Source organism: Lampetra fluviatilis, chromosome 3, assembly GCF_964198595.1.
Source record: "Lampetra fluviatilis chromosome 3, kcLamFluv1.1, whole genome shotgun sequence".
Lineage (NCBI taxonomy): Eukaryota > Metazoa > Chordata > Hyperoartia > Petromyzontiformes > Petromyzontidae > Lampetra > Lampetra fluviatilis.
The window spans coordinates 26212298-26239502 of record NC_136277.1 but is presented as its reverse complement, the minus strand read 5'-3'; the positions used below and the strand labels follow the sequence as shown (position 1 = coordinate 26239502).

The 27205-nt window shown below is 45.4% G+C and overlaps 1 protein-coding gene across 1 annotated transcript in view; it reads left to right on the top strand.

Moving 5' to 3' along the window:
- LOC144949563 (ADAMTS-like protein 1) overlaps positions 1 to 27205 on the top strand; it is a 99141-nt gene that overhangs the window by 43987 nt on the left and 27949 nt on the right. Inside the window, exons 11-18 of the mRNA XM_078879505.1 lie at positions 3651 to 3789; positions 4242 to 4292; positions 5226 to 5430; positions 7617 to 7764; positions 10163 to 10253; positions 15979 to 16370; positions 16778 to 16907; positions 25755 to 25986. Of these exons, the coding sequence (XP_078735631.1) occupies positions 3651 to 3789; positions 4242 to 4292; positions 5226 to 5430; positions 7617 to 7764; positions 10163 to 10253; positions 15979 to 16370; positions 16778 to 16907; positions 25755 to 25986 (1388 nt within the window). The remainder of the gene's footprint in view (positions 1 to 3650; positions 3790 to 4241; positions 4293 to 5225; positions 5431 to 7616; positions 7765 to 10162; positions 10254 to 15978; positions 16371 to 16777; positions 16908 to 25754; positions 25987 to 27205) is intronic.

The following is a 27205-nucleotide window of genomic DNA, read 5'->3' as shown; positions in this document are numbered from 1 at the left end:
CACTGAATTCTTCAAAATATGATGCACTTTCTCCCCTGTACTTCAAAGAAAATGTGAGTGCGTATTATAATTCCCGAGTGTGTGTTTGTGTGTAATCCGATTTGTGTACAACCCGAACGTAAGTTTGGGGTGCATCTTGCATGTATGTATGTTGAACTTCTTTCTCCACCGTACGTATCCAACCGTGCTACTCTTTTTGAGAGTCTTATCATCTAGAGAATGGGATAATTTGACGAGTTAGACTTTTACATGAAGTGGAAAAGGAAAAATAAGCGGAGGTTTCAACCAACTTAACTGTCATTGGTTTAAAAAAATATTAACCATGGGGTAAAGAGCACGTGTCCTCTGCAAGAAGCAGAAATGTAAATTGCTTTGTAAACGGTATGTCTGTTGAACGCGATGGTTTTCACATCGCTTGCAAACGTTGACACAGTGCTCGCTGTGTCCGTAATTTATGAAGTAAGTCTAATTCAGATGTTTTTTAAGTCACATGTGTTGTACGCTTTTTGGAGGGACCCGAGGGGAGAGTTCTGGATCTGTCTAAATCTCATAGCAGGTTAATGTGATATTTTAGTGTTAGAGATAAGTAGCTTTCTCATACACTGAGGCCAAGCTGTCCCTCCATTCAAGACGGCTTAATGAAATAGCTGTTCAGAGAAAGTATGCTGCATATGGGAAAATTATTTGAGCGTGTTTAATTAATTCTGTTGGTATGGCTGCGTACACAATGAAAACATGATATATATATATTTTTCAAGCATATGTCTCGGGAAAGAGCACAAAGTGCTAACTGGACATTTAAGCACATGTTGATTTGTCGCACGGATGGTGCCATTCAGCCAGTTGCCCGGCTATTTTGCCAGGGAGATCCGTGGTGCGTGAGCACAGCAGGAGCAAAACAAAGACAACAAACGTCAATGTTGTGGAGAACGAGTGCAGGGTCCCTAAGGAATATTGCACGACTAACTCAACGAAATATTCAACGGTCGTTAAATGAAACATGCGCGATTCAAAAAACATTGCGTGTGTAATGTGAAAAGTCGGGTACAGGTGCTCGTCATGCATGCGTGCTTTAGCCTAACAGTGATATGAACGCACGCAAATTGAAAAAGACAGCCGCAAACACATGGGAGGAAAGAGAACACCAGAAGAAGTTAGGTACAGGTGCAAGTTCGCTCTGTGTTTTGGTTTAATAGGGAAGTAAAGAGGGGGGGTGAAGGGAGGGAAGCAAGTGTGCGGATGAGCCTACGTGTTAAACTGGAGATATTTTTTTTATTTCACCACAGTTTTAACGAATGGAATTTTTAGTTGGAGTAAGGAGGCACTTCTGAGGCTGTGGGTGGGAGTTAGAGGAGCTAGAGGAGCCTCGAACACGCAAGCTCTGCGCACACACAAACGCATTTGTAAGGTTTCTCGACTGATAATAATACTTACTGGCGGGAAAAGAAAGCGTACACAGTGCTTTGTGCCGGATAGGAAACTCATCCATTCACACCATGAAAAGTAGTCTCTATATATGAGTCAATATACATTGGCTGATAATACAAATGAAGACAGTTTTGGAATATGCTGAGGAAAGTGTTTTTTGTTTACTGAAAAAAGCATTTTAATTGCCACGTTTTAATTATAATTTTAATGTCTATGAACACCCAGGCTGATTAGTGGGGGGCATCGTTGGATTGTTAAATTTGTAATTTAATTGTTTTTAATCATTCATCTGCTCTCCCATGGTGCCGATTCCTGACTTTCAGAGTACAGAACGTTTTGTTTTGAAGCATATTCAATATTTTAATCAATTGCACACCTACTGTAACGTATACATTTTTTTTTACGAATTAAACACAGTTACCATGAAATAAGAACGTTTTTAGGTCATAGCACATTTTTATACAAATTTAAGCTACTGACTTTTTTTTTTGTAAGAACAAATATGTTCTTTCTTCACATTCCTCTATGTTGTGCTGTTTCGAACGCCGGTGTTTTGGGTCCTCTCGGCCCTGCTACGGCCGCTTTTGTTTTCAACTCCGAAACGCGTGGCCCTTTTGAGAAAAATTCGCGGGCCGAATATTTCCAATTCCATCGCCTGAAATGAACGGTAGTTTTTCGACGTGACATGCAGATGGATGTTTTCTTTCTTATTTTTTAAAATATGAAACTTTCGCTCAAAGAAAATAATGGGCACAAGTCGAAGGAACCACCTCCTCTGCACCGTACATACCTTGCCCATTACTCGTACAAGACACAAATATCGATGATATCTTTTGAAGGATTTACCGTGTTATCGTGGATTATAAGGGATTTTTTTTATACAGCGGCCATCTACATACCTGGATGCCTATGGCTTAAATCCCGAGCACTGCGTTAGCGCCGCGGGCACATTCAGTACAAGCCTGAGAGCAGGTGCAGCAACACAAAGGCTTTTATTTGCCCCGCGATTTTTGCATACTTTTTGCATTTTCCTCACCTCCTCAAGTGCTTCTATTGAAAGAGCAAACTTCTCGCGTTTATTAAGAGTGGGACAAAAAATGCTTTCTAAAAATTCGGTCTCAAGGTTCGCGTTTGTATGGTAAACACTATGCCACCGTGGTCGAAGCTTTTGGAATGCATTAGTGCCACGACGGTGCTGAATTTCACACACGCGCATGTTAGCGCAGCCTTGATGGGGGGGGGGGGTGGGTGGGCGTGGTGGGAGGTGTTTTCCCCTGAATATGTTTCCGAGTAAATAATTGGGAAATTATGCTGGATACATTTACTGACATTTTATCCCCTTCGTGGATTCGTGGGCCCCGAGAGTTGGAAGAGCTTTTTGTTTTCAAATTATTGAAATTAATGTTTGCCGTTTTGAAAAAAAACTTTTGACCCTGACATTGCGCACACAGACTTGCTTTTTGGTCGAATATCTAACACTTAACCTCCACTTTACAAAACACGGTGCGCTTTGGTAATGCCCGACATAAATTACCAGCTGGCCTGAAATATAACGGTTTGCCATTTTGAACTGACAAACTCGAAAGTTCACAGAACAATAAGGCTGTGCAGCCAAGAGTGTAAAAAAAAGACAAGCTTGTTGCTATTAAGTGTACATTGGGAGTAGGTCTGTAAAGTCAAATGCATTCCTAATATATATATGGCATCGTGGGGAATTTCTGCATAAATCAAAGAAAAACACACAGACGGAATTTGCAGGGCTGCATTTGATCGGCCCGTCGCTTGGAGATGGCCAAGAATATGCCCCTTGCGTTTCTATCAGGAGGCAATAAATGGTGGTGAATGTAAGGTTGTTCCCATAATAAATCAGGATTGAACAAGGGTCACCAGGGTGAAGGGCTTGGGGTCCGACCACCACACCGTCATTTGGGAGCGATCTAGAGTGTTGCCGTTTAAGTACGAGGATTTATGTTTCTGCTTTTTCTTTTTTGCCCGAGCTGTGAAAGGCGCCCGGACATGTTAGGGCCACCCCAGCACGACCACCCAACAACCCCCTTACCCTCAGTGTTCCCTCGCCAATCAGCCCTACGCCCTGCCGCTCACCCCCCCCCTCCCCCACCAAGCTCGCTCCTTCCTCCCTTGCAGTGCACAATAACAGATTTTGATGGCCGTGTCGCCGAGCGTAGGTCTACGAATGAACTTTGGCTCTTGCCGTTGCACAGGCTACCAGCTGACCTCGGCCGAGTGTGTGGACGTGCGCTTGGGCCGCGTGGTGGCTGACCAGTACTGCCACTACTACCCGGAGAACAAGAAACCTAAGCCCATTCTGCGGGAGTGCAACATGGAGCCCTGCCCAGCCAGGTTCTGGGAAATGTTGCGCATATCTCCATTCACGACTGCCGTGGAAAGGCGCGCTGTGCATTTCGGGCAATGACCATTCGGTCATGGCAGAACGATGCCAATGCAGAGAGATGGCAAGGCAGGGAGATGCCGTGAAGGAGTGCCACTGCCCGAAACATCACCTGTTGCGTGTCGTTTAATTTTAGGGAAGTTTTATGCTCGAATGTTTTTTTGTTTTGTTACGGTTGCTTTTCCACCGCTGCCAATGTTACATGAATCAACAGTAACTGATATACATGTACAGTATATTTGTGTATGGCGGCATGTGACTCATTCGATTGCCCCACACATGCTCCGCATTCCGCAGTGCCGTACATCTCACCGCACAACACGGTTCCAAACGTTTATTGGATGTGAATGTACGTGTCGAGGACCGTCTGGCTTATTTATTTTCTCTCTTTTTTTCCCCACAGTGATGGTTACAAACAGATAATGTCCTACGACCACTTTCAACCAATCCCACGGTATGCACGTTTCAGTATGTAATTGTCCTTGTGAGATTAGTGCCAGGTTTAGGGCAAGAGACGAATTTCAGGTTTTGAATGAATTGGATGGGGAAAACAAATAGGGGATTTTTCAGCCACCATGTGACGTCTGAGCTGTCGCTTGTGAGAATGAATTTGAATTTCAATGCATATATCGTATATTACGCATTCGCATGACCCCTGCAGCCCCTAGAGGCCACTATATTCACCACACAAAGAATGAAAAGATTCTCGAATAAATTCATTGAAATGCTAGAGTGGTACATTCTTACACTCCGAGTTAATATTACTCTGAAGTGGCATATGTTCCAGCAGCATGAATGGCTCAATGAGAGAGAGAGCTGTAAGCCAGTGTTCTTCACTAATTTTCAGAGGGGGACCACTTTCACTGATAAGACATCAGTGTGAGCTCCGCCACACATTTTAAACCATTGGGGTTTGAAAGCATGATGATGATGGTTGGGGGGGGGGGGGGGGCTGTTTTTACCCTTTGTGTATTGTTGGGGGCCGCACGTCAGTGGCCGCACTAAGGCCGCCGGGGGCAGCTATATGGTCCGCCGGGCCTTGCAATTAAGAACAGTGTTATAAGCGCATGTGTACGTACGTACACGTGTGTACATACAGTGAGGGAAAAAAGTATTTGATCCCCTGTTGATTTTGTACGTTTGCCCACTGACAAAGAAATGATCAGTTCAATAATTTTAATGGTAGGTTTATTTGAACAGTGAGAGACAGAATAACAACAACAAAATCCAGAAAAGCGCATGTCAAAAATGTTATAAATTGATTTGCATTTTAATGAGGGAAAAAAGTATTTGACCCCCTCTCAATCAGTAAGATTTCCTCGCTGTACGTACACGTGCACGCATGTGAGTACGCGCGTGCCCGCCCGCGTGTTTTCTGCTGGTGCAGCTGGGATGGAGGTCCGTGGACCACCTGCTCGAGCTCGTGCGGAGGAGGGCATCAGAGCCGCTCGGTGGCGTGCGTGGAGGAGGACCTCCACGGCATCCTGCACCCTGCCGAGGACTGGAAGTGCATGTACACGCTGAGGCCTGTCGCGTCCCAGCCGTGCAACCTCTTCGACTGCCCGCGGTGGCTTGCCCAGGAGTGGTCTTCGGTAAGCGCGCACCTCTAATTAGCATGGTTGGCTACGCGCGGTGCGGAGAGACGTTCAGCGTGCAAGCAGCCCCCCACCCGCGTCGCGTGGCCGCTGCCCCGGCTGCGTGCGTGTACGCATTGCACAATTGCGCTCCCGTGCTTGACCTTGCACAGCCCAGCTGTGATTCATGATGGGTTTTTTGGGGTTAGGCCGTGGAATGATCTGTCCAAATGTGTGTCGTTCAGACCCTCCACCGGCCGACACAGCCAAACAAATTAAATTGGAACGCGTGGAAGCGTTGTGTGTGTCAAGTATTATTGTTTCAGCTCGCTGGTAAGTTGAAGACCAAATCTCACAACCAAGCTTAACAATTAGATTCTAAAGTATGTTCCACTTATAGTTTGTTATTCATTCTATATGTGTAGTTGCTGAGCTGTGTTTCAAATTTTCTGATTAATCCCAAAACTGTAAAAATTTGGTAGGGATACAATAGTTTGAATCATTTCAAAAAACACCGTCTGGAATTGATCAGAATATGCGACGTCGTGGGAAGTGACGTCGTTCTCTTTGACTTAACGTGTGCTCTTATTCAAGGAAAAGTGGCGTCATGTGGCATCGGGCGATGGAAATTCCTCAAAATGATCCAACAATGTGCTCAAAAGTTACAAATCGAAACATTTCTAATATTAAACTCATCCCGAAGCAGTTACAAATACGTTTACTGTGCACAGCTCCCTAACGTGTTTTTGGGTTGTAGTACATGTTGTTTGGCATGATATCTGCTCTTTCGCTCCATGTGCTCTGAGAGTTGAAGTAGCTCGCAACCATGTGGAGGGAAACATTGGACATTGTGCAGAACAATATGTGGCACGACCAAAGAACACATCAGAGAGCTAAACACCACAACTGCATAACCCTGTGTAGTTGTATCCGTGCGTGTGTGTAGTCTAGAAAAAGAAAAAAAACTCCTTGGCTCTGACTTCTTAAAATAGGGAATTGATGATGCTAATCAGCATTGTTATCATCAGCTGTTCTAATTCAATACTCTCTGAAGCCCTCCCAATGCCAAGGCACTGATTAATTAAAAAGATAATGGAATGTAATCGAAATATTTTTTCTATATCTCATATTAATTTTTACACATCTCAATAAATCAGTCAACTCCCTTTATTTAGCAGCAGATGAGAGCCCCCCTTCCCCGACCAAGAGAATGTGAGATTTCCACCGCTGGCTCCGCGCCCACCAATGCAGATGAGCTCATTTGAGCAGCGAGACGCCTCGACCGTTATGGCCAATTGAGATGAAACAAGAAGAGCTGAGATAAAATACATCCTCACCATCATAATCAGCTTTGATCGATCCACTGCTGGATGAAGGCCTCTCCAAGCCGTCGCCATATATCAGGGTCCCGCGATGTTACAATCCACGGAGCAACTCTACACGAGCTGATTGCGCACTTTTGGCATCATCTGGTCCAACACCATGTGAGACTAGGCTCTAAGGGTGTGGGCCAATCAATTTCAAGGACAGTGCATACATTATCAGAGTTGTGTTTTTTGTTTGCATTCCGACTGCAGGTATTGTGGTCAATGCAAACATGACTCCTTGTAAAAAAAAGTGTCAGTTTTGTTGCCAGATAAAAGGGTAAAAAAACAATTATCATATTATTATGGCACTCAGTTATTAGTCTCGATCATTGGCCACGGATGTGTTCTGCCCAGTGGCTTTTATTGACAGTCACTATGATATCTTTAACCTGCATGTGGCTCTCTCATTCTGCCTCAAAATGTATATTTCTGCCTCAAAATGTAATTCAAAGGCACACATCTCTCCACGCTTCCTTGTGCACTTCTCAGTTTTTGTCGTTAGTCTCGACCATCGGCCTGCGTCTCTGCGAGGGTAAAATACAGGACGACGAAAATTCACAACACTTCTGCCGCTGTGCAGCTCGCTGTCCGTTGTGTTTTTATTGGGGAGGGAGGAGGGTAGGGAGGGCTTGTTGCCGCGTTGTTGTTCAGCATGACGTCCCGACGTTTTTTCGCCCCGCACGCCGGGAGCTCCTTCCCGTTGCTGAAAATGTCGTCACGCCGAGCAACGAGCGACATGGGTCACAGCTCAGAAGCACACCCGCCAGAGTTGAATCACGCGATCGCTTTGGCTGCGGCGGTGAGAGCGGCTGCGCCCCTCCGGTGCGGCGAGTGCAGTGCACCGTGACGTGCGGCCGCGGCCTCCGCTACCGAGTGGTTCTGTGCATGGACTACCGGGGCCACCATGCCGGCGGCTGCAACCCCAAGATCAAGCCTCACATCAAGGAGGAGTGCATCGTTCCTGTCCCATGCTACAAGATAAAAGGTCAGTGTGTTGTTTGCGCTAAAAAAAAACTACTTTCTGTGCACTGCATTCGTGGTTGGGCAGAAGTTTAGTATGTAAGTAATTTTCCTTTACTAATAGGGTTTTCCCCCTTTTTTCTGGCAACAAAACTGACACCTTTTGCAAGGAATCATGTTTACATTAACCACAATACTTGCAGTCAAATGCAAACAAAAAACAATACTCTGATCATTTATGCATTGTCTTTGAAACGGATTGGTCCACACCAGAGACAGCTTTCTTTAGAGCCTAGTCTCATATGGTGTTCGACCAGATGACGCCAATAATTATTGCTAACAGTGTGGATGCCTGCCGCGGCGTAATGGTTATCACACTGGACTTCCTGTGGTCGCCGTTATGGCCGGTGAAACATCGGTGCAAATTCTTTGGGTCTTTCGGTAAAGTCACCTAAATAGGTTAAAAGATCTACGTGACTTCACCGAAAGACCCAAAGAATATGAATTCCTGCAGTCACGAAAGCTTTAAGTCAACATTGGTGCAAGTTTATGAAATCCCCTTGGCGTCTGTGCCCCCACAGTTAGTCGACTGGCAGAGGTCACGTGTGGTGAGGTAAAGTGTGGGTGCTCCCACCTCTTCGAAGTTGTCTGGACGAGTGGAAGAGTGGAGGCCTTTTTGCCAGAAGTGGTTAATCTCCTTTATCCATGAAAGCCTCACTCATTACTCATTGACAGTCACTGCATCGCACGCTTTCAGATGCGCTTCTGTGGCCATCTGGACCGCTCTCCCTTCCGATATTAGGAAGCTACTGGAGCTATCCACTTTACAATCTCGTTTGAAAACTCATTTCTTTAGAATTCCTTTTTGTGTTTAGTTTGTTGTCCTTTCCCCGCACCTCCGATTAGCACGGTTGGCTACGTGCAGTGCTCAATAATTCCAACATACAGACATACAATTGTCCAGACATATTCGTGATGGTTATTAAATTCCTCGTGAAGTATTTATTTTTTGCATGCGATGAAGTGAATGCACCAGAGCAAACCCACGCATGTGTGGACATAGCGCTCGAATTTCTGTACAGATTTCAGCAAATTACTTCCTGTATCGTCTGCTGACCCAGCTTGCAACCTGACAGATGGGGTTTCCCCTGCACATGACAACGTTCGCAAGATCCACGCAAACAGAAGGACTTTGGAGCTGGGGGTCAATGGTCCAACGCAAACATCGATCCCAGCTCCAAAGTGCTGGGTTACAAATATGTAATAATATCGACAATACCTTCAACAGTACTCCTTTGTTGCTGGCCGCTTTGCTCACGAAACGTGATAAAAAGAAAACGTACAGTATATGCCGCCTTATACATGAAAGAGAAATCCCCGTAATTTGCTCGTTTGTCAAATGGCCATTGCCTGAAACTTTAGTTGATTAAATGTTTTTCACTTTCAGCCATATTTTGTTGTTGTTGTTGTAATGACGACTGGAGTAAAGCATTTTAAATACCGTGCTTCCACACATGCGTAACGTATTTTTTAAATGAGGGCTTATTTTAAATGTAAAATTATCCTTTCCCTCCTGATTAGCAGTCAATGTTACATGTATTTTACTCACGGATGTTCACAAAAACATCTCTTGTGAGCATGTTTATCTTACTGTAGTAAAACATTTTCTCTCTCCAAATCCCTGAATAACAATTAGATAACTCATTATTCACAATGCTGGCCACATGTGGTCCAATTCATTGCACTATTAGCAGCTTCCTCTGCAGGTAATATTTGCCCATGTATTACATAACAAAAAATTGCTCACACTATGTCAGTCATTGGGGTTTTGTGACCATACTTCATCATCCTGGTCAGAATTGGCTGGTGAAGTGGTGGCTAAGACTAGTTCTTTATTGCTTTTCGTTCATGTTGATCATTGCGGGGAATCGAACACAGGTTGCTGGGTTTACAGCGCAGGGCGCTTACCACGGCGACACTCCTCCACTTACATATCAGTGACTTTTCTTATATCTATTTAGCAGTTGTTTACAACAAAGTTCAGTTACATTTCTTGGTTTGTTTTTATTGACTGATGCAAAGACATATATTTTAATTGTAAGTAATTTTTATTTATTTATAACAACCCCAAAACATTTTTGAGCTCAAATAAACAAAAAATCCTCAACACATTCGTCAACGACCCCACCTTAAATGGGAAACACATACACACATTGCTGTCATAGGCGACGTTGTGGGCAATGGGCCTTCATCATAGCACATAGATTGTCTGAAACATTGCCTTAAATATACATATTTTTCAATTCAGACCACAGTATTATTGATGAACGTGTTGAGTTGTTATTTTTTTTTTTGCTTAGGCAACACCGAGAAGCGGAGTATCACTCGGAAATGTAACGTCAAATATGTCTTGGTTTGTGCAGAAAAACTTCCAGTGGAAGCTAAGCTGCCGTGGCTTAAGCAAGCACAGGGCCTCCAGGAGGAAGCGGAGGCGGAGGTCTCGGAAGAACCAATGTAAGTTTTAAACAAACCTTAACAAAAATAATATTAACTCGAGTACTGACGCAATATTTTCGCTCAACAAATAAACACGAAACATTTTTCAGGTTTTTTTTCTCCAGAACTCTGCCAGGGGATTAGATGACTGGCAAATCTTTTTTTTTTAGACAAATAATAAATAAAGCAAATGTTATTGTAAAAGTGGTTTGTGGTGAATGCAATGAGGCGCTGTGTGGCCAAGTCGGAAAATGGCATATGTTAGTGTGTATGAAAGCTGTATTCCATAGATTGCTTTCATAAATAATGACGTAATCACATCGGTCTGTTCTTTTACGGAACTATAATAGAAATCTACAACCCTTTGTCAATCCACTGCTGAATCAAGGTTTCCTCACAATGTGTTGACCATAGGAGTTATTTGACCATACTTCACCCCAGTATTCAGCATGACTCGACAGACCTGTTCTTCACCTGAGGACGGCTGCTTGCGTTGTGGCCGAAACGTCGTGAGAATTATTTTATTATGTTTTATTTTTATTATTTTATTATTTCCATTCTACGTGACTTTACCGAAAGAACCAAGAAGATGAATCCCTGCAGTCACGAAAGCTTTAAATCGAAAAATGACTCGATTAATTGTGGTGTACTAGGATCATTCAAATATGACTTGCCACTGATGTTAGTAATGGCTGGTAATCAAACTCAGGTCACGGGGTTCCTAGCGTGGTGATGTAACCACTGCGACATCACATCATTAGGTAGTTGCCATGTATAATAATGTTTTTGAGCAATAGTTAAGTTAATTTAAGTGATAGAAACAATGATGGCTTAGCCTACAAACAAATGCGAATTTAATTCTGAAAATTGGGAAAACGGCAATTTTTTTTACATCGCTTTAACTTACCTTTTTTACACTGTTAAGCAAAAGAAAATTGGCGAAAATGGAAGGAAAATGAAAAAGCAGTATCTGCAGCGGGTTACAACAGTGTTTTTTTAACCTGGCTCCTGAAAGCTACATACATAAACCACTCTCCGGACTGGCTGCATGCGCTTCCAAAAATAACATTGTACGTGAGCAAGAGTGCACGCTTTTACTGAGGCCGAGAAAAGGACAATAAAGCACATGATTGGTGCCAGGGACTCGCTGGTTTGTGCCAGAAGGTGTGTGTGAAACCCCGCGACGAGATATTTTATTTCACGTGAAAATGTGCCGCATTTAAAAACGTCTTCTCTTTTTTTGTTGCACGGATAAACGTTGCACTCTGCATGTGAATGTACGGCATAAAGAGCTCTTTGTCTCACTCCTGAAAGAAAGTCACCTATTGCCAACAATCTGTCTCGCCAAAAAGTAAAGCATCTGTTGCACACAATTTTGGTTTGTGAGCGTTTGTACAGAATCATAGCAAGCTTCCTTCAAACAATTGCATTTCAATTTGGGCAAAGAAGTAAATATAAATATATATTCTTCTTGGTTCTTTCGGTAAAGTCACGTAGAATGGAAATAATAAAATAATAAAAATTAAACGTACTTTTTATTATTTTTATTCTTTTATTATTTTCATTCTACGTGACTTTACCGAAATAACCAAGGAGATGAATCCCTGCAGTCACGAAAGCTTTAAATCGAAATTTAAATATATATTTTAAGTCTCTTTGTTCAAATAAGTTTCGATAGAAATATTAAGAGGTTTAGCAAAACATCGGCTAGTTTGCTCAGTGGTAGAGTGGTTCCCAGTTGGAAGGTTTCAAGTTGAAATCCTGGTTGAGGGTTGACTCGGCTCATCATCCCCTCCGTGGCCAATAAAATAGATACCACATTGTGGGGTCGTCAACACTGGTGGCTGTCCGTTTGATATACTCTGCCATGCTATAGGAATTAAGAATTTCCTTGTTTCCTTGACTGGCTCAGGGCTATAACGGGAGAGGAGCAGTCTGAATGCTCTTACGTGCAAAAAAATCACTTTGACTTTTAAAAAAATATTTATTAAAATTGTTTTTATTCGGAAATACAATATTCACGTGTCTCCGATCCATCTCATAACACAGACGTCGAGCACTGTTGTATAAAATGGACCTCCAATACAAATATGCAGCACCTGTGAGTCCCTGCTCGCCCTGATTATTTAAAAAAGCCAAATTAGTTTTTCTATTTTGTGCATTTGTCCAAATGCATGGCATGCAAGCTGTAGGCAATACAATGCCAGCTCCTGCCATCTGTTTTAAACATTTCCAAACCTATTTGCTTCAATATCTCCTGCCGATGTGATCGCCTCTAGAAATTAGAATTGTATAACACAGGAATTGAAAGACATATGCATGGTGCTACCGAAACTTGGTTATACTTGTAGACCATATCTCTTTTAATCGCAATCGCACCTGCAGTTGTTATTAATATTGTTGATTGGTGCTTCCATCGACCAATCCTGCCTGTCACAGTGCAACGTTGTAATTGAGGCTCTTTATTAACGATCCTATAACCTTTTGGAGATGGAAGGTTAACCGTCACAGCAACAAGTTGTCCTGACAGCATTTACCAGGCGCTGAGGAGATCTGCATTTACAGTTGTAATCTTCAGCTGATTTCAGCTCACATGCAGCAACACGAGGAGCAGATGGATGGGTTGTTGTTGCGTCGCAGAATCGTGTGAGATTTGCGACGGCTTGGAGAGGCATTCGTGCAGCATTTGATAGACATTGGCTAATGATGAACGATCAGCAGCCAGTAATGTTCGATATGGCCCTGCCCATTCACCACCAGCAAAAAAGTGCACGGGGAGATAATCCCAATGCATGCGCCAATGATGCGCCAGTGATACGAGGACATCAGTGCCAACCCAGCGTGTTATTGTTTTGCAGAAAAGGCGTGCTTTGTTTGGAACCTGGCCAAGTCTGTACGTTGTGCTGGCCACCCACCCCCTCGTGTGCCGTGCCAGTTTTCATAGGTGCTATTCGCTAACACAGCTTGCCTCAACAGTATGTTAAGGCTATCCGGGCGGGGTCTTTGACATAGGGAAACCCCTCTGTTGCACATCCATTGGTGGCACCGTTGGAGTGCAGAGGAGGGTTTCTGGGAAATACACTTTGGGGAGGTCCGTAGGGGCAGGATCAATGGCTGTGCAAGGCGTAGGCAGATGCTTAGACACCCCAAGCAGCCGAAGTGGGCTCAGGATTCATGACAAAAACAATAATGGTGCATCAAACATATCACGTAAAAATGCGAATCCACGTACCAAGCCAATTATCCGAAAAAAACTAATATATCTCACCTCTGTTTTGTCTGCATCTCTCATCTCTCATCTCATCACACCTCCAGCCTTGTCTGTATTGCTCTTGTATCGCTATATCTATATCTCTCGTCGACATCTCTTCTGTCATCTCACTGGGATTTCATGAAAGTGAAAGGGGTCCTCCCACCGAAAAACGATTTCGACTCAGAGCCCCTTCATGGGTGATCGAGCACCAGCACCGGGCAGGGTGAGTAGGGCAAGCAGCTTGATCGAAGGTGGCTGTGTTGGTGGTGGGGCGCACACGTGTTGCTACATTTCACCACAGTGACAAGATGTTAACTATCTCGCCTGGTATACATGAGTTTGTGGGTTCGATCCCGACCCTGACGCCTGTATATTTGGAGTTTGCATGTTATTTCTGTGGTCGCGTGGATTTTCTCGGGGTCCTCCGGTTTTTCACTCCACATTTAGAAACATTTCTTTACAGTGTTTGTTTGCTAGGAATTTCCACATTGAGCTATCAATTGTGGCCAGGTCGCTTCTGAAAGAGAGCTATATAGCCCAGTAGGCCTTACTTGGGAAAATTAAAATAGTCTATAGTGTGCCACTCTCCAATACCCTGCTGTCACTCTACGTCACAATGTCCTGCAGCTTTGAGCCGGCGGGAGTTTATTCACGCACGCATGGTTGGATGGACAGAATGCCGGCACGGCAAAGAGAACTCGCATGCAAAATTCATGTTGCCTCCGCTGCCAGGTCGCCCCTGCCATGCCCACCATAGCAGTTATGCCGGTAACTGCATCGACCGGTGATTGCTGGCAACATGAGAATCCCAACACTCGTTTTTGGTGTGAATTCCCAGCGTCAACAACCATTTGCTGATATTTCCAACCAAAGGTGATCATAAATGCCTCTGCAGGCGGGGATCGAGCCAATAGCGTCCGCTTGGCTCAGACTGCAACAGCTTGGTGTTGAGCTGTGCTTATCTCCATTGTAGAGTGGTAGAAAGCACTCATCAATGCCTCCTCCTGTGGCGGAGTGCCAGTCTTTCCACAGGAAACCACGGTTAACGTGCCGCGAAATGCTACTCACTTCATCGATCCCGGAGGCCTAATGGGCTCAGTCAACTCCCAACGGGGATTTGAGCTCACGACCTTTCAAGCGACAGTGTGCCGCAATGCTTTACCGTAGCCTCACCCAGGCAGATGATTTGGCAACAAATAGTAAGGAAATAACTGCATTAGGATTGCCACCTCTGCGGTACAAAACACCCGGGATTATCTCACAATACCAGCAGAGGGGGAGAACTGCGTTGTGAATGCATCGTTTTGAGTGGTGCGTTGTAACGCGGCTAACTGAAACAGGTGCTATGAATGTGCTGGGAAGACATTCAGACTCCACAGGACCCACTGCCTTCAAAAGAGGACAATCTTGGGAAAACCAGGACAGGTGGAAACCACAATCTGGATGCGACTACTTAACTGCATCTTGACGTTCGACTGCTGCAATTTTTTACTGTCGTGCGCTGCCACCAGTCATATGCTTTAAAAATAATAATCATAAATTACATTTATAAAGAACCTGTCTACAAGGAGCTCAAGGCACTGTACACCACAAAAAAACACAATTTTTTGGCCAAGTGGAGGAAAAAGGAATCGACATCGAAGCTAAATTAGGTAACCAGAATCAAGAGAAAAGAAATGTCTATTTAGGTGGCTTTTAAATGGCACCATTGTCTCCGAATTACGAACAACGCTCTCTGGGAAAGGCGCGCCACACCTAGAGGAGCGGCACAACGGAGGGCACGGTCGCCCATTGTGTGGGAGAGGCGGGTCCGGGGAACGCACAGGTCACCGGCCATCGAAGAACGAAGACTTGGGCATTGTACATTGTTGTTGTTGTAACTGGCTGACCTCCCCCCTGACTGGAAAAAAAAAGCTTCACAGCTCATCGGATTCATCCAGGCTAAATAGAGATTCTGATTCCGATTCTCTCGGGCTCATCGTACTGTCCCGGTCTGTAGCCCCGGCGAGGTCGTCTTCCAAGGTGCAGGGCTCCTCCAGGAACAGGCCGATGTTCCACAGTCTGTGTCTCACGGCATTTACTTGCCGCGAATGACAAACGCGCATTGTGACAGTCGATTCGTGTGCGTGTTTGTCTGTGGGGAGCGGTGCCACAACGGTGAGCGCGCTGCGCTACAAACCCAGCCACTCGAGTTCGATTCCCGCCCAAGGCCACCAACACCGGTGATGGTTATCTGATTCGGTCCTGGGCCTTTCCCTAGGTCGACTCAACCTCAAATGAGCACAGTGCCTGGTGGCGGTGTGTAAAACATCGTCGCTGGATAGAGACACAGAGGTGGCCCGGCGCGGCGTTGGCCACCCACGCCCTCGTGTGCCGTGCCGTCCTTCCATAGGCCATGCTCGCCAACAGCACTTGGCCCCATCAGTCTGTTAAAGCTACACGGGGGGAATATTTCGTCTTATTTGTCTCTTCGCTTGTGGGAGGGAGCAGGTTCATCGCGGGCCCTTGGTCGCCTTGCAGCGCCACGTGCGGCGTGGGCGTGCGGACGCGCGCCGTCCCTTGCCGCGTCTTCCTCTCCTTCTCGCGGACCGTCGCCGATCTGCCCGACGAGGAGTGCGGCGAGGGGCCCCGGCCCAGCGCCACTAGGGCATGCCGCGCCGCTTCGTGCTCCGCTGACTTCACTCCCGCGGGCTGGCGAGAGGAGGGGGAGGATGGAGAGTCCGAGGAAGAAGGGGAGGGAGAGCGAGACGGAGAGGAGGAGGAGGAGGGGGAGAGCGAGAGGGGCGACGATGGGGAGAGGGATGTGACCCCGCATGCCATCGAGCCGGTTTTCGAGTGGGAATATCAGGGCTTCACGGACTGTTCAGAGTCGTGCGGTGGAGGTGAGTTTTGTTCTGAGTGTGTTCTTTGAGGCATGTTACGCACGTTCGTAAAATTGTGTTCAAATATAGGCCACGATCTATTGATACTTTTTGTACGAATAGACCAGAGAAATCAAGCAGTTGCCAGGTATTCTTAACCCAGTTCTCCCCTGAAAGAGAGATCGTTGAGACCTCCATTAAGTATCAGGCTTTGCATGAACGAATTGCGCAATGATACGAACAATATAAAATCAATGGAACAATGCAACGATGGCACATTTGCCAAGCGAAGTCCGTAAGAACAACTGTCGGAATGCCCGGTCAACCGGAGCACGAGTTACCCGATACACGCAAAACACCGTTACTTGAGCCGTGCCTGTGGAGCATTTCTCTGCTAACTTGACACGTGCACTTCTTTGTAACCAAAGGCACCCAGGAGGCCAGGGCTGTGTGCCTTAGCAAGGAGGGTGGCGAGCCAGCCGACCATGCTCTGTGCAACGCCTCTCATCGTCCCCCAAGGCTCCTGAAAAGCTGCAACGCGGACCCCTGCCCTCCCAGGTACCTTGCGCTTGCCAAGAGCACACGATGCCGCCAGGAGCCCAGAGAGCCAGATCATCTGGACTGCATCTGGATCCGTTCAATTAAAAATCAGCCGTTCTGACATGAGGTTAAAGTTGCTTTGAGACCTTTAAATTAACCGAGCTATAAATAAGCGAGTCGACTGTTTTTTTTTTCTTTTTTCCCCTCTGCGTTAATATTGGGGTGTAGGAAAAACGAATGAAAATTTAATGATGATATCATACGTAATCGCTTCCAAGATGTCTGGCCAATGTGGAAGAGTAGGCCAAATACCCTCCAGAGGGCTTCCCTCTAGTAGAGACCCTCATGCCAGGAGTGGTGTGAGCACGAAATTGTTCACACCACCGCTGCTTATTATTATTGTGTATAACCGTGAGGTAAATAAAAAAAATGAGTGGTAAACATTTTTTCAATGGTGTCAGAATTTATAAACTCAGCTGGCTCGGAGCCTTTAAATGGCACAGTGATGCTTTTGGTCACTTACCAACTGCTACCTTCCGCTGTAGAGTTGTTAATTAATCACCCTGAAGGGACCAACATTTGCAATCGTAGACTTCGCCAGTTTAAGCACCAAATATGAAAGCTATTGCGCAGCACAACTCTAAACAGTTAATAATCCAAAATTGTATTTACATTTATCCGTAATACGTTATTCAAAATAAATGAATGGCTCTTAATGGGCTTCTATTGGGTTAAATAATGTAAACATTCCACACATCATTTGTACCTGACGATGGTTGCTTGTGTTGCAATCGAAACGTCGTGTTCTATTATTATTTTATTTCTTTATACGTGACTTTACCGAAAGAACCAAAGAGTAATTCCATACATGTTCTTAATAAATCTTACTAACTGTTACTGGGTACTCATCTTTTTAATGTGTAGAGAGTAATAATCACTATTATATAGTTGCATGCTTTTTAAAATATATATCAATATTTATAGAAGCTTTGGGATCATTAAAAAGCAGATAGGTATACAAACCTAAGCCAAGATTTGTTCACCGATATCCGAAGCTTGACCTGATTCAATTAACCATTAGCCACTGGCAGGACATCTCCCATTACGTAAATGGGGGCACCCTTAAAACAAGCATTGCATTACTGTGCCGAGTTTCTGCGCGAGGTTTATGCAGCAGTGATTGAGTGTTCCGCACGATATAAATGAAACTGCAGCATGTGCCGACAGGCATCCAAACCTTCACTTAGCCTCGCGCTGGCTCCGGTATCGCGTGACGCCCAGCGTTCGCTATATTTCCATCACTGCGATGTGGGATTGATTCCTCTTGAGACGTGTATTTCCACACATTAGATGCCACCCCCTCCCCCTGGCTGACATGGCCAGCGATGTCTTTTAAACGTACTCGCAGAGGCAGGCGAGAAGGTGAAAGGTTCAGGATCCTCGCTCGCTATTTTATTTTTGTATTACTTGTCTATTACATTGTAGGGAAGCGTTTTGGATGAAAACATTTTTTTTAAGGAATTCGGATTCATAAGTTACAATTTCACATGTGTGTTCGGATCACTTTACATTGCATGGTTATTTAAAATGTATTCGTGCTTACAATAGGGAAAGCACGGAATTGATCATGTGAAAGTTCTCTTTTGGGATTGATATTTGACTGAACGCTTTTCTTTGGATCGTCTCAAATATCGTATCTCGGTTGGATTTTTCTGCTTTCAGATTAATCAAAAAATCGGGAAAACATTCCTTTAGAATGTAGCCCAGTAGGGAGGTTTTGAATGTAACCGCATGGACATGAATACCTCCACAGGCACAAGCGTGTACATGTGGGCGCAGATTAATTTGCAAACACAGTCAAATACATTGACATCCTGTCTTTCTCCCGAGGCTAATTATTTACAATGCCAGGTAAGCAAGCCATGGTTAGCCCTCTTGGGGACTCACACCATGCGGTTGCACGGCCTTCTTACCATCATGGGATCAGAGCCAAATACGAGCCTGAGGAAGGTATATCTTTAGAAGCAAGTTACGGGCAGTAGTAGTAAGGAAAATAAATGTAATGTACAGCCATTTTGACCGTACTGCATCATGCTGGTCACGGTGGGCGGTGGGGGTGGGATACCGGCAACTGGTTGAGATATCGGATGCCTCCGATATTAGCCATGGTCGGGAATCAGAATCGGGTCACCGGGTTCAGGGCGTAGTGCACAAACCACTGTGTTGCTGCTCCCTCCGAGGTATGATTAATGGGCAGAAAATGCTGTCTTGGCTTGAGCCAAAGCACTGCGTGCGACGCAATGCAACTTTGATTTATATAGTGCGAGGATGTGACCACGTCTCGAGGTGCTGTGTACACAAGGGGGCCAAGCGTTTTGAAAGGAGATAAAAGAAGGCGAAGGGTAGGAGGCTACGAGCAGAGATGGAAATGAGATGACATTTTGGTGAGATGTGAATGAAGATAATTAATAGAGAGGAGACAGCATGCCCTTAATCCGTGTCTGCTTGTCAAGTGCATGGCATCCCACAACCACAGCTTCAAAACGGTGCAAATGGACACGTCCCTGCCCACGGGAACATGCCCCCACACGAACTGAGCTGAGCCTTTACAGGAATGGCTCTCAAAAAAGTGCGGCTTTATCGAAAGCACGTCAGAGGAATGCATTGCATGCAGGCCTGGATTAAGATCCTCCTAAGTACTATTCCTGTACCTTTGAGTCTGTTGTTATCACCAAAAACGCTTCTAAACCCGGAGGGCAGACTGATTTGGCTTCTGGTTAATTGGGGCCTGATGGGCAACGCTCACGAGGGTCTTAATTAGGCCGTTGGTTCTTCACAGTGACCAGCAGAAGGGAAGCCTTCAATTTGTGCCGCTGTGGGCCCCGTGGAGAGCCAAGTGCTGCACCTCAGCATACCAGAAATAATGGATAATTTAGCCATCACAGCACGCCGTTGTATTTCACAAAGCACAGCACTTTCTTTTTCCAACCTCATAAAAAAGGTGTGCAGTTATGTTTCCATAACCCGAAAATACATTGTGTGCTCAATGTCATCCGGCCCACATATTTTCTGCAGTGATGGTGTTTTAGGAATGACAGATTTGTATTTGATAATTATGGCCTATATCAGCGCTTCCCAACCTGCGGCACCTCGAGCATGCGAGAGCAAAAAAAATAAAAAATAAATCACCTCAAGGCGTCGCAGAGACATGGTGGGGGTGGTGCGGTCAACCGGGGTTAGTTACTGAGCAGTGCTGCTTAGCATGCGTGTGCACTCGCGATTCGAAAAGCTATTTACTCATTTGTTGCATGGAATTCAGAAAACCAATGCAATTGGCCACCTCAGCCGTTCACGTGTCCTGCAAGTGCCTTCTCTCCCTCTCTCGCTCGTTAGTCGTATTTGTTTTTAACATGTGTTTTACAAATACGCAAAGGAAATTCTTCACTTCTACCAAATATTTTCTTCAAGCATCCACATTTAGTGAAGCCCAGCCTTCCGCTCTGCTTTATGCCAATGGTAAGTGGCTTCAGGCTTAAGCTGTACGGTTGTGGCTTTGTTCATTTTATTAAATTGTATATAGAGAAAATTATACCTAGTTATTATTAACACCTAGGACTGAATGTCTCTGGTGTTGTGTGTAAATGCAATTACAATGTACATTTTTCATTATGGTGATATATTTGATGATTTGCGTATGCTGGTAAGGGTATATGGGAGGTAAACTGTTAGAAACCAGTGGCTTATACAAATTAAAAGTTGGCTTAGTCAATTGACGCAGTCCACATCTTTAATTCTTAAAAAAAATGGAATCACAAATTGCAAATTAACACATGCAACTTATTATGCAAATGTATTCCATGGAAATAAATTCCATGTATGCAGCAACAACAACAACAGACATGGGAGTGTGTGATCCAGCTATTGCGATCGTACACAATGTCCCGAGAGGCGGGAAAAAGTGCAATATTTGTACTCTATGTATAATTGGAATAACATTATTGGTCAACTTTAACCAAGCCAATCACAAACGTATTGAATGGAGAAATATAAATAAATAAGGCTCATGGAAAACTGCAGCACTGCTTAATGTGAAGCACACCTGCACATAATGGCTTTCTTACGCGCCACTGCTACCATCTGCCAATCAATAACCAAATGTCACCACGTGTATGTACATGAAAAATGGTTGTCATGCCAGATACATTTAGCTGTTTCCCAAATGTATTAATTCATGCTTTCATCATAGCTCTTGTATCCAAACGCAACTTGTAGCTGTTGCACACGTGTGCGCCTGGAAAGGTGAACTATCCAGTCCGTGCCACACACACATATCCACAAAGACCCAACGTACATCCTTAACAGACTGTTGGGGTAAGTGCTGTTAGCGAGCAGCACCTATGAAGGCCGGAACGGCACACGAGGTGGTGGGTGGCCAGCAACCACGCCGGGCTGCCTTTGTCTCCCCGGTGGCGATGTTTACACACTGACACCAGGTACTAATTTTAGGCTGAGTCGACCTAGGGGAGGCCCAGGACCGGTTCAGCCAATCGTCACTGGTGTTGACCATGAGCAGGAATCGAACTCGGGTCGCCAGGTTCGTAGCGCAGTGCGCTAACCGCTACACTGCCGCTCCCCACACACACACACGCACGGGTTCGTGCAGACACGTGTCTGTGTGTGCACGTGTCTCTGTATGCAGTTAAGGCTAGCATGGCGTGCTCTTTTATTTATTTAGTTATCCATAGTACATTTTTTCCCTCCTTCGGTAAACTGTAAGATCTTTTTGTTTGAGAAGTACTTTGTGAGCAAACTAATGCTTTATAACTCGAAGTAAGTGGCTAAGTCACCCGTAACAGTGGCATACAATGGCCAGGCAGTATCTGAGATGGCGTGCCAAGGGCCATCGATTGTACACCCAATAGTTTTGGTTCGCAATACTGGACTTGCGATGCAGAGATCGCGGGTTTGTCATGGTGATTTGGCAGTTGAAACAATGGGGCATGTTTCCTTAAATCCATCATGAAATCCCTCCTGTCCACCCAGCAGAATAAATGGGTACACCATGGTTAGTCGATCAGCAGGTACATTGTGGGTGCTCTCCTCTTCCGAGATGTCTGACCAGTATGGAAGAGTAGGCCAAATACCCTCGAGAGGGGCTCTCCGGAGCTCCCACTCATGGAGGCCCTTCCATTGACTGAATCGCCCGAGGGGAGACCTTGGCCAGGTTGGAATTCCAACTCTACCACTGCTGTTATTCGTAGACCATTCATGGAACCAAGATCAACGAATCGCAGTGCAATGCTCTGCACCATCTCTATACACAAGCAAATACATAAAGACACGTGAAAAGACCCCTTTTATAGCCATAAACAGACTGTTGGGGGCAGGTGCCGTTAGTGAGCACCTCTATGAAGCCTGGCACGGCACAGGACGGGGTGGTGTGGCCAGTACCTACGCCTGCCCAACTTTTGTCTCCCCATTGTCCACATTTGCACAGTGTATCAGGTACTGATTTTAGTCTGAGATGACCTAGCGGAAGAGGCCGAGGAGCGGTTGATGAATTTATCACTGATGTTGGTCATGAGCAGGAATCGAATGCAATGTCGCCAGGGTTTGTAGTGCAGTCTGCTAACCACCACACCACCGCTTCAACACACACGCGTGGACATTCATCACCCATTACACACACACACATGTACAGTACTTAACACGTAAAAAAACAGCTTGCGTTAAGCTAATAAATATAGATTACCTGGTTCTTGCAACAACCAATCTTCATTGGGCTTTTTATTTCCTGGAAATTTTAGAAAAACGCTGTAGCAAAACAAATTGGTATTTTGATTATATAGTGTTACTTGTAAAAAGCCAACATTTAAGAGAGAATAAATAATAATAAAATAAACACGCATCTCCAAGAAAGAAAATCGTGCCGTGAAGAATATTGCTACAGACAAGAAACCGGGGACTGCACAACAGGAATCAGTGCCAATCCAATTCCAGTTTGGCAGCAGTATGGCCTCATATTTAAACTGGGTATTTCTTATGTGGCTGAGGCATTTAGTGTCTCCTAAGCAATCTGGTACTTTACAATCACAGACCCATGAGATATCTCCACTGCAATTTAACTCCCCTGCCGTAGTGAAGCACAATTTTGTCTGCTCAGCCAGCAAGGTGTCAAAGGTCTTCAAAGTAACCCCTACTGACAGTTGAGATTTATTGAGATTTTTCCTAAATTAAACAAACCCCACTGGCACCCGATGGGTAATGTTATCGCATTTAAAATAACGAGTGGTGCCACTGTTGGAAAAATAAAATATATTGGTATTTTTTTGCCACATTAGTGACTGTACCTGGGTTTAATCCGATGGTGTGACGCCGTTAAACATACGAAGTTTGGTGCATTTTTTGTCAGTTCTGTTATTTTCCTGTTATCCTCGAGGTCATTGTAAGGTTCTGACCTGCCAGAAGTCTCACTCCGATTTCAGTTTTGTAGCCTGAAAAACAACACACCTGCAACCTCTAACCTTTCTGATTGCCTTCGACTAATTCAAGCCGGGCATCTGAAATCAATTAAAAACACTGACCTTGCTCTGCTTAGATGTTATTTCCTATTCAATGTATTGACTATTTTTTTTCTGGTTATTTATGTTAAGCAATATAATAACTATGAAGCACATATGCTGGCCATGACAAAATATGTATCAAAGACAGTGATTGATTACAAAACGTAGGGTATTTTTTTCCATAAAAATGTATTTTGGTTTGTTCAAATGTTTTACCTGGGTAATATCTTGAGATGGAACATCTCGTTCACAAGGTTGCCCGTGGCGTCAAGAGACACATAGCAAATGCGTACCGATGTGTATACGAACATTAAAACATCTAGAATGTATTCAGAGTACATTTCTACAACGTCATATACACATATGCCGTATCAAGGCAGCGCGAATGAGCTTCACACCGCAGTCACACATGCGCAGCTGGGTTGGTGCGCACTGCCGAATCATATAGAGCACCCTCGAGCTGTAACAGTCATACATTTTTTGTGCGAGTGAGTTCTAATCAAAGATTTAAATACTTGTCAGACTGGTGGTGCAGTTAAATGTGTCTCCTGATTTGTTCGTGGAGTGAAGCTTCTGACCCCAGCTTGATCTCGGTAGCTCATTAGGTGTTCGCGGCTTAAATCAAACGTCTGTGAAGTTAATTTCCATATGGCCATTGATTCTAGATTTGAAGCTTTCGTGACTGCAAGGATTCATATTCTTAGGTTTGTTCGGTAAAGTCACGTAGGTAAAACATTAAAATTAATAAAAGTAAAATAAAATAAAAATCACGACGTTTCGGAGGCAAATGTAAACTCATTTTTCTTGATACAGCTGTCGTGGCTGTGACGGTTCCACCTGAAGACGGAAGCTTGTGTTGCCTCCGAAACGTCGTGATTTTTATTTTATTTTACTTTGATTAATTTTAATGTTTTACCTACGTGACTTTACCGAAAAAACCTAAGAATATGGCCATTGATGTGTACGAATTGATACGACGATTCAAGGAAGCTCTCTTAAAAACAAATACGTGAAGCACTTCACTGGGTTGAAACTGTTTAAAAGCCATTTTAGAATTTTACCGGGGAAGGCCTACTGGGCTGCCTGGCTCTTTTTCAGAAGCGACCTGGCCACAAATGAGAGCACAGCGAAGTGGCTTAGCACGTGGATATTTATTGCGGCCAAATACATTTAGAATCGACGCATGTCGGCCTGGAGGAAAAAAACACACGACCACGGCGAGAGAGACTTGCAAACTCCAACTATGCAGGCGTCAGGGTCGGGATCGAACCCACGAACCTCCTGTAAAGCGGGTGAGGTAGTTAACATCTCACCACCGTGGGTCTCATTCCTCATCAGGAGATTCCTGCATTGAGGTGTTTGAGGAAACCTACCCATTTCAGGGAATAACAGGAAAAAAAGCAATACAGATAGTCCCGCAGCAAACTCATTGTCATGCAGCTAGATATTCACGGCCAATCCCGGCTCTGTGGGTAGGTTTCTCATGTCATAATGATTAGTATACAATCCAACCAGTAAAGCCATCAGAGGGCTGGTTTGCAAGTTCACGTACGCTTCTTGCAAATGCAGCCAGTGTGGGCTTACATGTGATGAATCGCAATCATGGGAGGAGCGAGACAAGCAGGATGGGCTGGCTACACGTATGACATACATGGATCAAATAAATCAATCATTATTTAATTTATGTGCCAATATCGCCCTCAATAAAGAACACATCAGTTGCACATGAAAGCATAACGGAAACGGTACAGGGGCATATGAAACCCGTCACGACCTCAGCGGCAAAATAGATGGCATCCGCATGCAAAATATAGTTCAACCACCGTGTGCAACGAATAGCATGAAATAAATAAGTACTGTAGTAACTTTTACATTTACACGTTTGGATGCGTGTATCGTGAGCTGGAGAAATAAAATAAATTCAACTAAACTATGTTTATCTTAGTAGCTAAGGTCCACTGAGCCATGTAGCTCTTTTTCTGGAGTGACCTGGTCACAAATGATAGCTCAACGAAGTGGCTAATCACGTGAACATTTCATAGCAGCCAAATACAAAAACACATGTTTCTAAATGCGGAGGGAAAAACCGGAGGACCCGGAGGAGAAAAACCTACGCGACCACGGGCAGAGAGAGAGAGACACCGCAAATTCCAAATATACAGCGGGCATCTTCAGGGTCGGGGATCAAAACCCACGAGACCTCCAGGCCGAGGCAGCTCAACATCGCGCCACCGATCGCAAACGAGTCACGGCATCCACTTCCCGCCGCTGTTGTCGCCCCCCGCCACCGCCGCCGTTCCAGGTGGGAGGAGGGCGAGTGGAGCCCGTGCCCCGTGAGCTGTGGCCAGGGCCTGCACACCCGGGAGGTGGTCTGCGCACGCCGTGTCACCTCGTCGCCCGCCGGGAGGTCCCGCGAGCGGCCGCCGCCGCTGCTGCTGCCCGATCGCGAGTGCGCCCTGCCCAAGCCGCCCACCGCGCGCCCGTGCGCCCGGCTGGACTGCCCGCCTGCCTGGCACGCGCAACCTTGGCAGCAGGTGTGTGCACGTGTGCGTGTGTGTGTGTGTCAGTGTCTGCGTTCGCGTGTGTGTGTGTCAGTGTCTGCATACGTGTGTGTGTGTGTCAGTGTCTGCATGCGCGCTAACTTCTCAGTGTGCCGGGAAAGGTCCTGGCAAGGATTATTCAACATTCAACATCGTCTTGCCAGGCACGCTGAGGAGAGGTTTGTGGAGCCCCAATGCGGTTTCAGGAAAGGGTAGTTCTGCACAGATGCCATATTTTCTGTCCGTCTGCTACAGCAGAGGTGTAGGGAATTCCAACAAGACCTACATCTCTGCTTTATTGACCTGGTCAAGGCCTATGATACCATGCTGCTCACGCTCATTAAGGACCTTCACGATGGTGAGCGGGCCCAGGTAAAACTACATGGCCGGGAGTCGGAGCCATTCCCTGTTCACTTTGGGGTGCGACAGAAATGTCCTTTGGCTCCCACATTATTTAATATCTATTTCGACCACGTAGTTCGTCAAGCCTTCAGTAGCTGTACTGGAGGAATTTCCATCTGGTACAGATACAATGGGAGGCTGATCGATGCCTGGGTGCGATCAAGGGATGGCTCCCTATTGCTCAACCATGTTATGTATGCCAATGATCTAGTAATTGCTGCTCACTCAGAGGAGGGGTTAGAGGCGATGCTGCTGAACCTGGAGCTTGACACTAAGAGGTGGGGACCTACCATCAGGCCCACCTGCCTGAGTATTTTGTACCATCGGACACTCCACCCCCACAACTCCCAATTGGTGATAGGACAGTTGTGGAGAGAGTGGAGAGTTTCCCATACTTGGGCAGTGTGCTCATGACCGGCTCCGGTTTGACAGCAGAGGTCTCACTCCGAATCAATTGAGCAGCATTATCTTTTAATCGGTTGCGTAACGCTGTGTGCAAGCTACCTGGTCTTTCGCTCTGCATGAAGCTTCAGGTCTTCTCGGCCACAGTCATTCTATCCCTTCTCTACGCTTGCGAAACGTGGACCCCCCTAATGGAACATCTTCGCCGGTTAGAAACATTTAGGGTGGCCTGCCTATGATCCATCTTGGGTTTAACCAGGCTGGATTGTGTGAGGAGCTCACATATCCTTGAAAGATCTGGACAAAGTCCCATCGGTGAGGTCCTCCGGCAGGCAAGGCTGTGTTGGCTGGGTCATGTAGCCCACATGCCCAGCCACCGCATGCCTAAACAGCTTTTGTTCGGCCGGAT